The sequence below is a fragment of the Choloepus didactylus genome, chromosome X (assembly GCF_015220235.1).
Source record: "Choloepus didactylus isolate mChoDid1 chromosome X, mChoDid1.pri, whole genome shotgun sequence".
NCBI classification, from domain to species: domain Eukaryota; kingdom Metazoa; phylum Chordata; class Mammalia; order Pilosa; family Megalonychidae; genus Choloepus; species Choloepus didactylus.
In genome coordinates, this window is record NC_051334.1 from 131,084,553 (window position 1) to 131,100,169 (window position 15,617).

The 15,617-nt window shown below is 38.6% G+C and overlaps 1 protein-coding gene across 2 annotated transcripts in view; it reads left to right on the forward strand.

Moving 5' to 3' along the window:
• Window positions 1-15,617, forward strand: part of LOC119522571 (putative bifunctional UDP-N-acetylglucosamine transferase and deubiquitinase ALG13) — a 97,823-nt gene that overhangs the window by 29,073 nt on the left and 53,133 nt on the right. For both annotated transcript variants that reach the window (XM_037820986.1, XM_037820985.1), the window contains 9 exons: window positions 366-493; window positions 1,292-1,538; window positions 2,704-2,817; window positions 3,000-3,156; window positions 3,599-3,719; window positions 7,329-7,361; window positions 7,461-7,516; window positions 10,381-10,443; window positions 11,740-11,905. In XM_037820986.1, the coding sequence (XP_037676914.1) occupies window positions 366-493; window positions 1,292-1,538; window positions 2,704-2,817; window positions 3,000-3,156; window positions 3,599-3,719; window positions 7,329-7,361; window positions 7,461-7,516; window positions 10,381-10,443; window positions 11,740-11,905 (1,085 nt within the window). The remainder of the gene's footprint in view (window positions 1-365; window positions 494-1,291; window positions 1,539-2,703; window positions 2,818-2,999; window positions 3,157-3,598; window positions 3,720-7,328; window positions 7,362-7,460; window positions 7,517-10,380; window positions 10,444-11,739; window positions 11,906-15,617) is intronic.

Here is a 15,617-nt window from a genome sequence, read left to right on the forward strand (position 1 = left end):
GAAAATCATAATGCTGGTAATTAAAGCATCTGCTCACATTTTTTCATCCAAAGTGGTTTACATAGTCAAGCCCTGATGTCGGTGGGGTGGGGAAATATATTCCTCCTCCAAAGAGGGGGAGCAAGTATTTGTGAACTAATATATTCTACCACAGTGTTTCCTCAGGAATATGGTATGTTACAAACAGCTGTGATATTATATAAACTACTCTTTGGTTTTCTAACCTTAAAAAGAAAACCTAAACAGAGGGAAGCTAGTGTCAACAGGTTTAAACAGAATATACTTGAAAATGAAGCAGGAGGGGTTGGGGATATATAAAATGACAATTGTTGCAATGTCTTCATGGTGGTACCTTTAACTTTAAGGCATGTTATTCCACTGGCTAACTTAAAACCAGTTACACAAGTGACACCTGTTCCCACCTGGAATGCTATGCCAAATCGGAAGGGAAGAAGTTACCAGAAAATGCCTGGGAGCTGTGTCCCAGAAATGGGTTTGTATGCTGAAAGTCTTTGTTCTTTTATTTTTCCCTCTTTGTAACCCTATTACTTACCTACATTGTGCTTTTTATTTTTTTTTTTTTTTATTAAAAGTAAAATGAAAGTCTTGTTCTAGGATAGGATTTCTCAACCTTGGCAGTATTGACATTTTAGGCTAGATAATTCTTTATTGTGGGGTCTCTCCTGTGCCTTGGAGGATGTTTAGCAGCATCCATGGCCTCTACCCACTGGATGCCAATAGCTCCTCCTCTCCGTTGTGACAATCAAAATGTCTCCAGACTTTGCTATATGTTCCCTGGGGGTGGTGGAGTGGAGTAGAATTGTCCCTGGTTGAGAACCACTATTCTAGGGGACTTTGTATAAACTTAAACTGCAGTGGATTTTAGACGCTAAAGCTTGAGAGGAAAAGATTTCTTAAAGAACTAGGAAAATGCCTTGCAGAAGCAGCCAGAGATATTAACAGGGTAATTTCTTGGAGAATAGTAACATGGGTGACTAGATGACACTTGATGTTTTGATGACCAAAGCTGCTTGTACTAAGGATAATGTTGAAATATCCATTGATACAGAAAGTACCCACTAGTTCTGCCTTTCCAAATGGAAGATCTAGTACATCCTTAAAAAAAAAAAAAAAAAAAAAAAAAAACAGGCACACATACTGAAATTCCCTCTGTGTATTTGGTTTAGTCTTAAGCTTCTGAAAGTTTCAGGTAGTTGCAGGGGTGGGAGAACACTGGATCTTCTGCTTTGGTTATGAAGCTTATTTGCTACTTTCTTTGTTTTCCTGAAAGGTATGTCAGAGATGGATATGAAGCAACGAAAGAAGATGTTTAAGAAAGTTAGAGGGAAAGAGGTTTATATGACTATGGCTTACAGCAGGGGAGACCCCCTCCTCCCACCTAGGCTTCAGCACAATATGCATTATGGACATGGCTCTCCAGTGCACTACTCACAGGCAGCTGGCAATGTTATGTCTAATGAGCATTTTCATCCTCAACATTCGTCTCACAGACAAGGTCGGGGAAATGGGGTACCCAGGTAAGGCTTAACTGACTTTCAAGATTAACGCACATCTCTCTTAAGGCCTTAGAAATAGTTCCTGGACAAAGTTATAGTAAAATTGAGAATTATCTTGTTCTAGTTTGCTAATGCTGCTGGAATGCAAAACACCAGAAATGGATTGGCTTTTATAAAGGGGGTTTATTTGGTTACGAAGTTACAGTCTTAAGGCCGTAAGGTGTCCAAGGTAAGTCATCAGCGATCTGGTGCCTTCACTGGAGGATGGCCAATGGAGTCTGGAAAACTTTTGTTAGCTGGGAAGGCACATGGCTAGCGTCTGCTCCAAGTTCTGGTTTCAAAATGGCTTTCTCCCAGGACGTTCCTCTCTAGGCTGCAGTTCCTCAAAAATGTCACTCTTAGTAGCTCTTGGGGTGTTTGTCCTCTTTTAGCTTCTCCGGAGCAAGAGTCTGCTTTCAACGGCCATCTTCAAACTGTCTCTCATCTGCAGCTCCTGTGCTTTCTCCAAAGTGTCCCTCTTGGCTGTAGCTCCTCTTCAAAATGTCACTCTCAGCTGCACTGAGTTCCTTATGTTTGTCAGCTCACTTATATGGCTCCAGTGATTTAATTTAAACCCACCCTGAATGGATGGGGCAATACCTCCATGGAAATTATCCAATGAGAGTCATCACCCACAGTTAAGTGGGGTGCATTTCCATGCAAACAACCTAATCTAAACATTCCAACTTAATCCCCACTAATATGTCTGCCCCACAAGATTGCATCAAAGAATATGGCTTTTTCTGGGGGACATAATACATTCAAACTGGCACATATCTTAATAGTTTAGATTTCTTTTATAATCACTGCCTAAGGAAATAGAGATGATAGAACTGATGTATGCTTAAATTTTCATTAATTAAATTTATTGGTAGGTTGGTATTGTCATAGTCTAGGGAAATATGGAGCAGTTGAAGAGATGTTAGAAGATGTAATGCTGTCAAATATGAATGTCCATGTGGCATGTGACACTGTATCCATTAAAAATGGGTACATCTAATCCCAATATTGGGGAAAGCAAAGCTCTTTCTATTGATTAGTTACCTTGAAGTTTTTAGAAAGATGTGCTAATTCTTTTAACAATAGAGACTGACTACTCAGGCACTAGTGAGTAAACAGTTCTATTTTCCTTTCCCTTTATTCTTAGGGATTCAGCTCGCTTTATAAACAGGCACAACATGGCAGGCCCTAAAGTTGGTTTCTACCCTGGCCCGGGTAAAAGGTGCTGCCAGAGCTATGATAACTTCTCCTATAGATCACGGTAAGTGAATTCAAATTGTTGAAAATCAAAGAAAATTGTTAAGTTGTTTCATTGCTGAGCATTAATTAAATATATGGACTAAGTATTAACTTTGAGATGTTTGAACTGTTATTTAGTAATTAGAAACAAGTTGCTACTGTCGTTTATCATTTTTCCCCTTTCCATTTTCCACTCTGCTTAAGTTCTTTTAGACGAAGTCACCGCCAGATGCATTGTATGAATAAGGAATGCCAGTATGGCTTTGCCTCAGAGAATGGGCAGATGCCCAGGGGCTTGGAAGAAACCATTACTTTTTATGAAGTTGAAGAAGGGAATGAGACTGCTTATCCAACTTTACTGGTAAGTAGTCAAAGCATTACTCAAAAAGTTATCTTTTTCTTTTTTTTATATAAGTAAAGACAGTGCAGATAATTTTTAGCTTTTTGTACAACCAAAATAAGCCTTTTCCAGAAAACATGAGTTTTCATATTACAGCTTTTAAAGATGGAAGGAGAGACCTTTTTTTAGTTGTTCTTAGAAGGGGATGGAGGTAATAAAAAATATTTTAAATTAAAATTAACAATCTTGCTTATATAATGTGGACTAATATTTTGTGTTTTCTTGATCATTATTCACCTATTATTTTGATCTAAAATACATTTTAAAAATACTCTTACAGAGCTCTCTTAAAACAGAAGTTCACATTCTTAATCACTAGTTTGTTCAGTTCAAAACTTCCCTCTAGCTTTTTTTCTCTGGCTATATTGGGAGAACTGCAAGTGTATGTTTGTCTTTGGTACAGAATCATGGAGGTCCCTCTACAATGGTTCCTGCTTCTTCGGGGTATTGTGTTGCAAGGCAGGGACATAGCTCAGGCAAAAAGACTTTGAATTCAGAGGAGGGTGAGGGCCAGAGTGACAATGGTGAGTCAATTATATTTAAATATTTGTTGTTGTTTTTCTTCTTTTTTAAGCAGTTTTACTGAGATATATTTATATATCATACAGTACATCCAAAGTGTACAGTGGTTCACAGTATCATCATATGGTTGTGCATTGATCACCACAGTCAATTTGAGAACATTTTCATTACTAAAAAAACCCCACAAAAAATCAAAAAACAAATATCCCATACCCCTTATCCCCCAATATTATTGACTCTTAGCATTGGTGTGGTACATTTGTTATTGTTGATGAAAGAATATTAAAATATTACTTTTAACTATAGTTCATAGTTTGCAATAGGTACATTTTTCTCATATACCATTCTATTACTAACTCTTGTATTAGTGACACATTTGTTCTAGTTCATAAAAGAACATTTTTATATTCGTACTATTAATCACTGTCCTCATCCACCACAGGGTTCACTGTTACACAGTCTCATATTTTATCCTCTAGCTTCCTTCTAATGACATAACACAACTAAACTTCCTCTTTCAGCCACACTCACTCTCATAATTCAGTGCTGTTAATTACATTTACCCTAATATGTTACTGTCACCTCTATCCATTTCCAAACATTTAAATTCAACCTAGTTAAAAATTCTGTGCATATTCAGCATCTGCTCCCCTTTCTCTACCCATATTGTATCTCCTGGTAACCTATACTCTAGATTTTAACTCTGTGAGTTTTCTTATTATATTAGTGAGCTAATTATAATAAGAAATATTTGTCCTTTTTGTGTCTGACTTCCTTTGGCATAATGTCCTCAAGGTTCATCCATGTTGTCACATGCTTCAGGACTTATTCCTTCTTACTGCTGAATAATATTCCATCATATGTATATACAACATTTTGTTTATTCAACAAACAACACTTGGGTTGTTTTCATCTTTTGGCAATTGTGAATAATGCCACTATGGACATCAGTGTGCTAATGTCTGTTTGCATTCCTGCTTTCAGTTCTTCTGAGTATATACCAAGTAACAGGATTGCCAGATCATATGGCAGTTTTATACTTAGGTTCCTGAGGATCCACCAAACTGCCTTCCAAAGTGGCTGCACCATTCTACATTCCCATCAGCAGTGAATAAGTGTTCCTATTTCTCCATATCCTCTCCAAGACTTGCAGTTTTCTATTTTTTTATAGTGGCCATTCTAATAGGTGTGAAATGATATCTCATTGTGCTTTTGATTTGCATTTCCCTGATAGCTAATGATGTTAGGCACCTTTTCATGTGCTTTTTAGCCATTTGTTTTTCCTCTTTGGAAAAAATGTCTATTCAAGCCTTTTGCCTATTTTTAAATTGTGTTGTTTGTCTTTTTATTGTTGAGTTGTAGGATTTCTTTATATATTCTGGATATTAAACCCTTATTGGATATGTGGTTTTCAAATATTTTCTCCCTTTGAGTTGGTAGCCTTTTCACCTTTTTGACAAAGTCCTTTGCACAAAAATATTCAATTTTAAGGAGGTCCCATTTATCTATTTTTTATAAAATATCCACAAATATTTTTTAAAAAGATGATTTTTGTGACATTTGTATGTCAGGGTTGTGAAGTAGTCCAAAAGTTTGGTTTTGGGATCTCACTCTGTTTTGGCAGCTTGTTTTGAGTTATCAGTTCTTGTCTGAGAGCTTGAAGATGTCCTGGTATTTCTCAGAAGGACAGACTTCTATTTCTGTAGTCCACTACATTGTTATAACTTATTGTCAGCTCTCTGCATAGATCTCTAGTGACACATTTTTTATCATATGAAAGTGAGTTTTGATTTGGTGAGATTTCAGTATGGAAAACATCTATTCCTTATTGGTAAGTCACTATTAATAGTTGTTTTCACCATTTATATGACTATTTTAGGCCTTTCATGTGAATAGCTATTAGTTTACAATACTGCTAGGAAATTGCTTTGCCCAAAGAAGTCTACTTGATCTTCAAACATTATTTATTTAATCCTATGTGCCAGTCTACTAGGTAATTGTAGTCATAGTTTAGTATAGTGCTTATATTGTCCTTCTGAGGAATGAGGATCCCCATTTTACATGACGTTCAGAGGAGAAAAGACATGGCCAAGGTCATACCCTTGGTAAGTGGCAGAGATCGAAATTTTTCTAAACAGCTTTGAGATATAATTTACCCATTTAAAATATATAAATCAATTTTTAGTTCCTTCAGAGTTATGCAACTATCACAGTAATCAATTTTAGAACAGATTTCTTTGCCCAAAAAAGAAGCTCTGTACCTGTTAACAGTCACCCCCCATTCCCCACCCCCACCCCCAGCCCTAGGCAGCCTTCAGTATACTTTCCATCCCTGTGGATTTGCCTATTGTGGACATTTTATTTAAATGGAACCATACAATATGTGGTCCTTTGTGACTGGCAGAGATCAAATTTGAACTGCATGTTTGTCTACCTCTGAAATCTATCTATGCCCTTAACAGTTGTTATATTGCCTCTCACCACAGGGTGTGTTCACTTTTGCCATTTTACTATAAAATGATATCTGAAACAATTCTGGAGGAATTTGGTTGCTTAAGGAGGTGAATCATTCTGAATGCCTTTTGTGATCTTTTAGATTTGCTGGTCAAGTTCCTTATTTCCTTTTGATATTCTTTCTGCTTCTTATGTAGAAGACAATGGATGTTTCTAGGAACTTAACTTGGATGATAAAACCTAGCACAAAAATCATCTGTGAAGAGTGTACATATGTGTGCATGCACATGCTTAAAGACACTTGCTCTCTTTTATTTAGCATGACCCTTTTGTCTTTTCTGTTTAGTACTGTGGCTGGCGTCACGTGTGCTGCTCACCTGTAGGGGCATAGTTAAAGTAACGAACTCTTTGTTCTCGCCTTAAATCCTGCTATCTGAAGTGGTTGCATGCACATGTGGTTGATAAGTGGTTAAGAATTGAATCCGGTTTTGACCTGTGGGGTTTTATGTGGTGGAAAACTGTCCAATTGAAGATAGACTTTCTCTGCATTTCAGTGGTACAATAGTGGTACAGCACTGAGTCATCTGCTGAGGACAAACATTGATTTTAAATGTATTACTTACTTGAAACAGACTGAAAAACAGATGAGGCATGACATACTAGTTACCATTTAAGTGTTTAGTATGTGTTCAGCACTGTGCTAAGTGCTTTTCACATTTATTAACTCACTGAATCCCCCCTCAAAACCCCAGGTACTGTTATCCCAATTTTTCACTAAAGAAATTGAGGCACAAATATTATGTAGCCTGCCTAAAGTCAGGTAGTTAATCAGGCAGTCCTAGCTCCAGAGTCTGTGTTGCTTAAACATTATACTCCTTTACTGGAAAATTTAGACACAAATGGGTTGGTCACCTCTGCCTTAACTCTTAAGAACTAAGGGAATTTTCAGTGAAGGAATTTGTTCTGTTTATATCCAGTTTTTGGCTTCAAGACGTGTTGTCCTCTATGAATGGTCAAATTGCATGTTTCAGAGATGTATGTGTTTTAGTTTTGAACAGATATCCATAATACTTGAGAAAAAGCAAGTTCTGGCTATTTAGCTCTACTGAGTTAGAAAGACTTATATAAAATGTCTCCTGTCTTGTCTTTTTTCTTAGGGGGATATCATGAAGAATATATTTATCCTTCAGGTCAGTGAGATCTATCTGTATATCTGACATCATTGTTTATGGAATTTCAAACCATAAAATAATGCTCATTTTCTACTTTATTTTGGCTATATCCTGTAGAGCCAGAATATGAAACTTCAGGTGTTTATTGCACAGCTGAATCTACAGCAAACGTGGTAGGTATTTAATAATAATAGCAAGCATTTTTAGCTCCTACTATGTACTAGACCACTCACTGTTCTAATAATTATACATATAAATGTGTTTAAATAAAAAAAATCCTGTGAGGTAATTAGTATCATCCTCATTTTGTAGATGAAGGAATTGACACCGAATTAAGTAATTCATCCAAGATCCACCCATTTTCTGAAATTGATCTATTTAGAGATATTCCTGATATGTGCGGGTATAAAAGGAAATTCTAATATTGATGGTGATGTTTTTTTTAGAGAATTCTATATGATTTTTGTATCAGTCAGAATAGGCTATGTTACAATAAAGGGAAAGCCCATAAATCTCAGTCACTTAATACAACAAAAGTTTACTTCTCACTTTTGCTACACGTCCAATGGAGATCTGCAGGAGGGTTCTGCTGTAGGAATCAGGCGGATGGAAGCTTCATCCATGATTGCCAAGGCAGGAAATAAAAGATGATGAATGTTGTGCTGCCTCTTAAAGTTTCTACCTGGAGATGTCACATGTCACATTTCCTTGGCCAGAGCAGGTCCTTTGAAGAGTCTAACTTCTGTGTGCTTGGAAGGCAGAGCTTGGAAGGGCAGAAAGTTGGAAGTACTTTAACAGTAGCAATGACTACAATATCCAACTCAGTATCCCTCCCAAAGACAAAATTCTTGCTTCCTCCCCAAGGGAGGCAACCCAGAAATCCCACTTGATGTAAGCAGACTCAAAGTTTAGGATTTCTGATGTGATCTGGAGGCCTAAACCCAGAAGTACAAAGTTATTTACTGCCCACCCACCCAATTTACAGTGGTAAAGGAGAGACTGAAAAAATTGTAAAATTCTTTCTCGGGAAGGGGAAAATGGGAGAAACACAGTTACTGACCTATAACAATTCTGAAATCATGATGAGACAGGCATTGTAGGACCCCCAGTCTAGGCATGGGGACTATCTTTGATTGATTAGGCTTTAATCTTGTTCCCTGGAAGGACTTCCTAGTCCATTGTTTTTGGAGGCTCTTGGCTGTTCTAAGGTCCTTTCTTACTTGGGCATATATGAAGTAGGTATTGGAGGATAATCCTTGGCAGCTAAGTGCCTCTTGCTCATGGCAGATTGGGTGCACAAGGGTCATTTTATCTCAGTTGGATGTTTTTATTTTCTGTCTTATGGTTTCTTTGACTGTTTGACTGATTTATTATGCTGCTGCTTTGTTTGATTCCTATTCCAGTGGCCATACTGACAATTCTTTTTTATTGATACACTACTTAGATTTTCTATAATTCTTTGCTTTCTTAACCCTATGCTCTCTACTTTATTGTAAGTACCTCAGGCTTGCCATGGGAAAGCCATGCTGTTGGATACTTTTCCATGAGACATTTTGTCCAAGTGAAGGATTTACTGGGTGTTATATCCTTAGCTGGACTCTTGCTTTGAGACTTCTTAATGAATTCAGAGATTTCAACAATGATTTGATTCTTGTTGCAAAGCCAAGTTTTAGCTGATCTTTTATTGTTTAAAGCATGTATTAGTTTAATCTTTCACAGTTTGGGTTTGAAGCAGTTGCCTTTTCAATGCTGTATTAATGGACTCCTTTTCGTTCCTTTTCATTCCTGCCTGCAAACTACTAATTCTTTTCTACCCTATATGTCTTTCATAAAAGACCTTGTTAAACTTTTAACAGTAATGACCACATAGTACCAATATTTTGTTTTCCAAGCCTCTTCCCCTAAGAGCTACAATTTCATAATCTCCTTCTCAAGGTAGGATTTTGTTAGAGTAGCACCCTACTTCTAGTTACTTTCTGTTTTAGTCAATCTAGGTTATGCTTTCCCTTTAATCTCACTTATCACATGTTCCTTTTCGTTCTAAACTTCATCATACTCTCCCAGTAGCTTTCAGTCTCCTTATGATGCACTTCCCTCTCACTCCTCAGTCATCAAATACATAGCAAGTTTCTAAGTACTTTTTTCACAGCACTCTGAGAGGAGGGCCAATGAAGGACTTAAACACAGGTTTACAGGCACAGGGTCTTCGAAGAATTTATTCCTACTTATTTCCATGCCCAACTCAACTAAATCCTTTTTGAAAGTTGTTTACCATTCACATTGGGCCTTCTGAGCCAGGGCAAGTGTTTGCTTTTAGGCAAGTGCTTTTGGCTGTACCTGAACACAAACTTTAGAAAGGTGTACAGTCTTAGGTCCGTGTTGAGTGGGGTTAGTCTTTGTCACAGTTTGGTGTCTCTGTTCCCTGTGACTGCCTTCTCTGATTTTCTTGGCGTTCTTACCAGTATTGTCAGTTTTTGCTGTCAAGATATCATGCATGAGTCTGAGCCTTCCAAAATAATTTTGATTTTTACAAAGACATGGTCTTGATTCAGAGAGAAAATAGTATTCCACTGCATCCACTATATCCTGCTTAGGATCCAGCAAGAGCAATAGGCACCCCACCCTTATTTCAAGCTTTCAAGCTGCATCATTAGATGGAATGCCTTTTTTTTTTTTTAAAGCAAAATCTGGTTGGTCCTACTGATTTTGAAGTTTTTGAGGCGAGAAAGGTCACTGAGAAAGTGTTTAAATCACAGCCCTCAGTTACATCTTAGTATCTATATTAGGAATAGAGTTGAATGTGATCAGGTCCTCTGTAGATAGGTAGTAGAGGAGTCACCTAAATTGGACACAAGATTAATAACTTTTGGAGTGTTACCTTAGTAGTTATATCCAAATTTGAATACTTTCAGGACAGGTCGCTTTCATTTAATTTCAGGAGAGATTGAAGCTAAGCAGATCTTTTTATGATGTGATGTTTGTTTTCTTGATTTCCTATTATTTAACTAACTTTCTGTATTCATTAAAATCTCTTCAGGACAGAAGACCATGTATTATGTCTCCTCAAGACAAAATTACCTCATACAACTACCCGCAGAAGGTAATCTTCATAGTGCTATGAGGCAGTCAGTTGTGATGGACTGAATGGGGAAAATGAATTTTTTTTCTCTTCTTTGCCCTTCCTCATACTTCAAAGTGGTTGCTTTTGTTCCTTTCTTAGGTATTATTGTACTTGTGGTGCCTGGCACATGTTAGTAAATTAATTAAACAAATTGATTGCCTACTATGTTCCAGACACTGTTCTGTGTGCTGGCTTTAGAAAACTTATAGTCAGTGTCCTCTGAACTTATATAATGAGTGAGTTAATACAAATTACCTGTCAATTCTATCTCATTTACTTGAAACTTAAATTTGAAGGTCTCCTATAGAACAGGGAGTTGGCATAAAAAAAAAAAGGTAGCTGAACCGTAGGAGTGAGTAAGATCATCCTGGGAAAAGGAAGAGATTGAGAAAAGCATCTAGACTAGAGCCTATGGATCACCAAATTTTAGAAAATGGGTGTAGAGGGAATAGCCAAGGAGGGAGGAGAAAAGTAGAACATAATATTATAGAAGCCCCAGGAAGAAAATGTTTCGGGGAGCAATCAAGTGTCAGTTGCTGCCAAGAGGTCAAGCAACATAAGGACCATCAGGAGTCTATGTAGATTTGTTGCCATGGAGACCATTGTTGATTAAATGCAGTTTCCAGTGGACCCAGCGGGGTAGCAGCCACATTGGTGGGGGGTGGGGATAAGGAAATGGAGACTGCCAGTGAGGACAGTGTGTTCAAGAAGAGTCGGTTACCATTTATTGAATATCTCTCTGCAGAGTCCTGCATCAGATGCTGTTCTCTTAAGGAGCTCAGCCTAATCAGAAAGACAAATTGTGATCTCATGATGTTAAAAAAAAAAAAAAATTCAAAGTACCCTTCCTGTTTAAAAATTAAGTGTGGTTTTATGTGAGGAACTGTATATGCATGTAAAAAAGAATATATATTACAGATCTCTGGAAAAATATGTAGGAAACTCAAGAGGTTACCTATTTGAGGAGGAGGAGAACTAGGCAGATAGAGGACAGGGTTTGGAGGGAGTCTTCATTGTATACAATTTTACACTTGATTTTGAACCATATTAATGTATTATCTATTCAGAAAAATAGAATTAAATCTCTCAAAGTAATTTGGGATCTTCAAAAGAAATAACTTTTAACCTTTCTTTTTAAGGATTACTTAAAGGCTGACTTCTCAGTGTTTTAGTTATAAAAACAAAATACTATTTCTTGAAATTTAGGATCAGATAAGAAACTAATATTGTTTGAGAAATCGAACGTAGTGTTATAAACTTTCTTCACACTTACAGGTGATGGTAAATTCTTCAGCAATTGCAGCTTCCTGTGCCAATAATGTTCCAGCTCCAGTCTTACCTAACAGTGCAGCAGCTAAACAAGCTAGTAGTACTACTTCAGTTTCCTCACAGAATGCTATGCAGCCTCTATTTGTATCTCCACCTACACAATGCAGGCCAGGTAGGTTATTAGTGGTTGCTTACTTTGGAGGCATCTTCTCCTACCCATGAACATGCACAATTCTAGTGATTAGATACAATTACTTTAATTTCCAGAATTAAATTTGTTTTATCTACTTAATAAGTATGATTTATAGTTGAAGAAGCCATGAGATATGAGACCCAGGGTTTCAATTATTACTTGCAAATTTAGCTTTAACAGATCTTGTAGTTATCATTTCGTTACTCCACTGCAGATTTAGGGGACTTGTTCTAATTTCTCGAACTTTGAGTCAAGTTTTACTATACAGGAATTAAAGTAGATATGTTTCACACTTTATAGAATAAATTCCTGAAAAGTTGATGTCCTGGTTTAGATGTATTATGTCCCCCAGAATGCCATGTTCTTTGATGTGGTCTTGTGGGAGCAGACGTATTGGTGTTGGTTAGGTTGGAACCTGAGTGTTTCCATGGAGATGTGACTCAATCAACTGGGCAAAACCTTTGATTGGATAATTTCCATGGAGGTGTTACCCCACCCATTCAGGGTGTGTCTGAATTACAAATCACTGGAGCCATATAAAACGCTCAGACAGAAGGAGCTCACTACTTGCTGCAACTTAGAGAGACACTCTGAAGACGGCCGTTGAGAGCTGCAGAGACATTTTAGAGAACACAACCTAGGAGCAAGCAGCAGCTTAGAGAGGAACGTCCTGGGAGAAAGCCATTTTGAAACCAGAACTCCGGAGCAGATGCCAGCCACATGCCTTCCCAGCTAACAGAAGTTTTCCGGACGCCATTGGCCATTCTCCAGTGAAGGTACCCTCTTGTTGATGGACACTTTATGGCCCTAAGACTGTAACTGTGTAACCAAATAAACCCCCTTATATAAGCCAGTCCATTTCTGGTGTTTTGCGTAATGGCAGCGTTAACAAACCGGAACAGATTTTGGTACTGGAGAAGTGGGATGCTGCTGAGATTGCAAATACCAAACGTTGGAACAGCTTTTTAAATGGATAAGGGGAAGATTCTGGAAGAATTGTGTGGAGCTTAATAGAAAGGCCTAAACTGCTTTGAAGAGACTGTGGAAATATGGACTCTAAAGATACTTTTGATGATGCCTTGAGCAGAAATGATGAATGTGTTGTTGCAAGCTGGAAGAAAGGCGATCCTTGTTTTAAAGTGGCAGAGAATTTGGCAAAATTGAGTCCTGGTGTCGGATGGAAGGAAGAATTTGAGAGCGACGAGCTGGGATACTTGGCTGATGAGATTACAAAACTAAAAGTTGTGGATATAGCATGGCTTCTCCTTGCAGCTTATAGTAAAATACGGCAGGACAGAGATAAGCTGAGAAATGAACTCTTGGGTTCGAAGAAACCAGAAACTGATAGTTTGGACAATTCCGGGCTACCAGAAAGTGGAACCCCAGAAGCTACAGCCCCACATGAGGATTTAACCAAACATGGAACCTGACCACCATTTCAGTACAAGCCAAGATTGGAGATTGAGTTATCCAGAAAGGATTTGTGGAAAGTTCTGTTGTCTGACGGCTTTGACCCCTGTGTGCTTCATGCGAAGTCAACGGAATTTTTGTGAGATCTTTGTAGACTGAGCTGCTGCCAGTCTAGACTGGGTGAGACAGACAAGGAACAAATTGAAGGAAAAATGTCTTCAAAGAGCCATGGAGATTGATGTCTGGAGTCAAGAGGTCTCAGGCAGGGAGAATGGAATGCAGCACGCGTGTGGAAAGGGTGACTTTGCTCTGGAGGCAGAGGGCAGGCCTTCTGCCTGGCTGCTCAGGAAGAGTGCTGCCACCCTAGGCCTCAGAGAGGGTGGAGCGCATTCCCTGGGGATTGGGGAGAGCTTGGCTGCCACCCCACTATTCAGAGAGGGGAAAGCCTTTGCCCTGGAGAGGCAGAGTCCGGGTGGCACCCCGATGTTTGAGGAGTGTGGGACCGTGAAGAAGGTGGTCTCCCCAATGTGTGGATATGTTGGAACACTCACCCCAGTGTTTGGAGAGAAAAGGGCTGCTGTGTAAGCCTTTGGAAAATGTGGAACTGCCACTCTCTCAAGCCCCAAGGACACAGCATTGTTTTATTAATGACTTTCAGACTTTGAAATCTAATGGAATTTGCCCTGTGGGTTTTAGGAACTGTTTTGGTCCTGTTAACCCTGTTTTACTTTTTCTCCTTATGGCAAAGGGGACGTTTATCCTATGACTGTCCCTCCTTTGTATATTGAAGCAGATAGCTTGTTCTAAGTTTGACAGGTCCACAGATAGAGGGGAAATTTGCCTTAGGACAGACCACGCCTGTAACTGATTTTGATGGGATGAATGTATTTTGTATATTTAGAAAGATTATGTCATTTTGGGGTCCAGGGGGTAGAATGTGCTGGTTTGGATGTATTATGTCCCCCAGAATGCCATGTTCTTTGATGCGGTCTTGTGGGAGCAGATGTATTGGTGTGGTTAGGTTGGAACCTATTGATTGTTTCCATGGAGATGTGACTCAATCAACTGTGGGCAAGACCTTTGATTGGATTATTTCCATGGAGGTGTTACCCCACCCATTCAGGATGTGTCTGAATTAAATCACTGGAGCCATATAAAAAGCTCAGACAGAAGGAGCTCACTGCTTGCTGCAGCTTAGACATTTTAAAATATGGCTGTTGAGAGCTGCAGAGACATTTTGAAGAACCCCACCTAGGAGCAAGCAGCAGCCTAGAGAAGAACGTCCTGGGAGAACGCCATTTTGAAACCAGAAGTCCGGAGCAGACACCAGCCACATGCCTTCCCAGCTAGCAGAGGTTTTCCGGATGCCATTGGCCATTCTCCAGTGAAGGTACCCTCTTGTTGATGGACACTTAATGGCCCTAAGACTATAACTGTGTAACCAAATAAACCCCATTTATGAAAGCCAGTCCATTTCTGGTGTTTTGCATAACGGCAGCATTAGCAAACCGGAACAGTTGGCTATAAGATACATTTCTGTTTAATGAATAATTTTCCCATGAGGATTTTTTTTTTAATTCAGTTTTATTGAGATATATTCACATACCATAAATCATCCATGGTGTATAGTCAGCTGTTCACAGTACCATCATATAGTTGTGCATTCATCACCCTGATCTGTTTTTGAACATTTTCCTTATACCAGAAAGAATAAAAATAAGAATAAAAAATAAAAGTAAAAAAGAACACCCAAATCATCCCCCTTATCCCACCCTATTTTTCATTTAGTTTTTGTCCCCATTTTTCTACTCATCCATCCATACATTGGATAAAGGAAGTGTGATCCACAAGGTTTTCATAATCACACTGTCACCTCATGTAAGCCACATAGTTATACAATTGTCTTCAAGAATCAAGGTTACTGGGTTGGAGTTTGATAGTTTCAGGTATTTACTTCTAGCTTTTCCAATACACTAAAACCTTAAAACAGATATCTATATAGTGCATAAGAATGCCCACCAGAGTGACCACTCGACTCCATTTGATATCTCTCAGCCACTGAAGCTTTATTTTGTTTCATTTCACTTCCCCATTTTTTGGTCAAGAAGATGTTCTCCATCCCATGATGGCAGGTCCACGCTTATCCTTGGGAGACATATCCTGCATTGCCAGTGAAATTTATACCCCTGGGAGTCAGGTCCTACGTAAAGGGGAGGGCAGTGAGTTCATCTGCAGAGTTAGCTTAGCTAGAGAGAGAGGGCCACATCTAAGAAACAAAGAG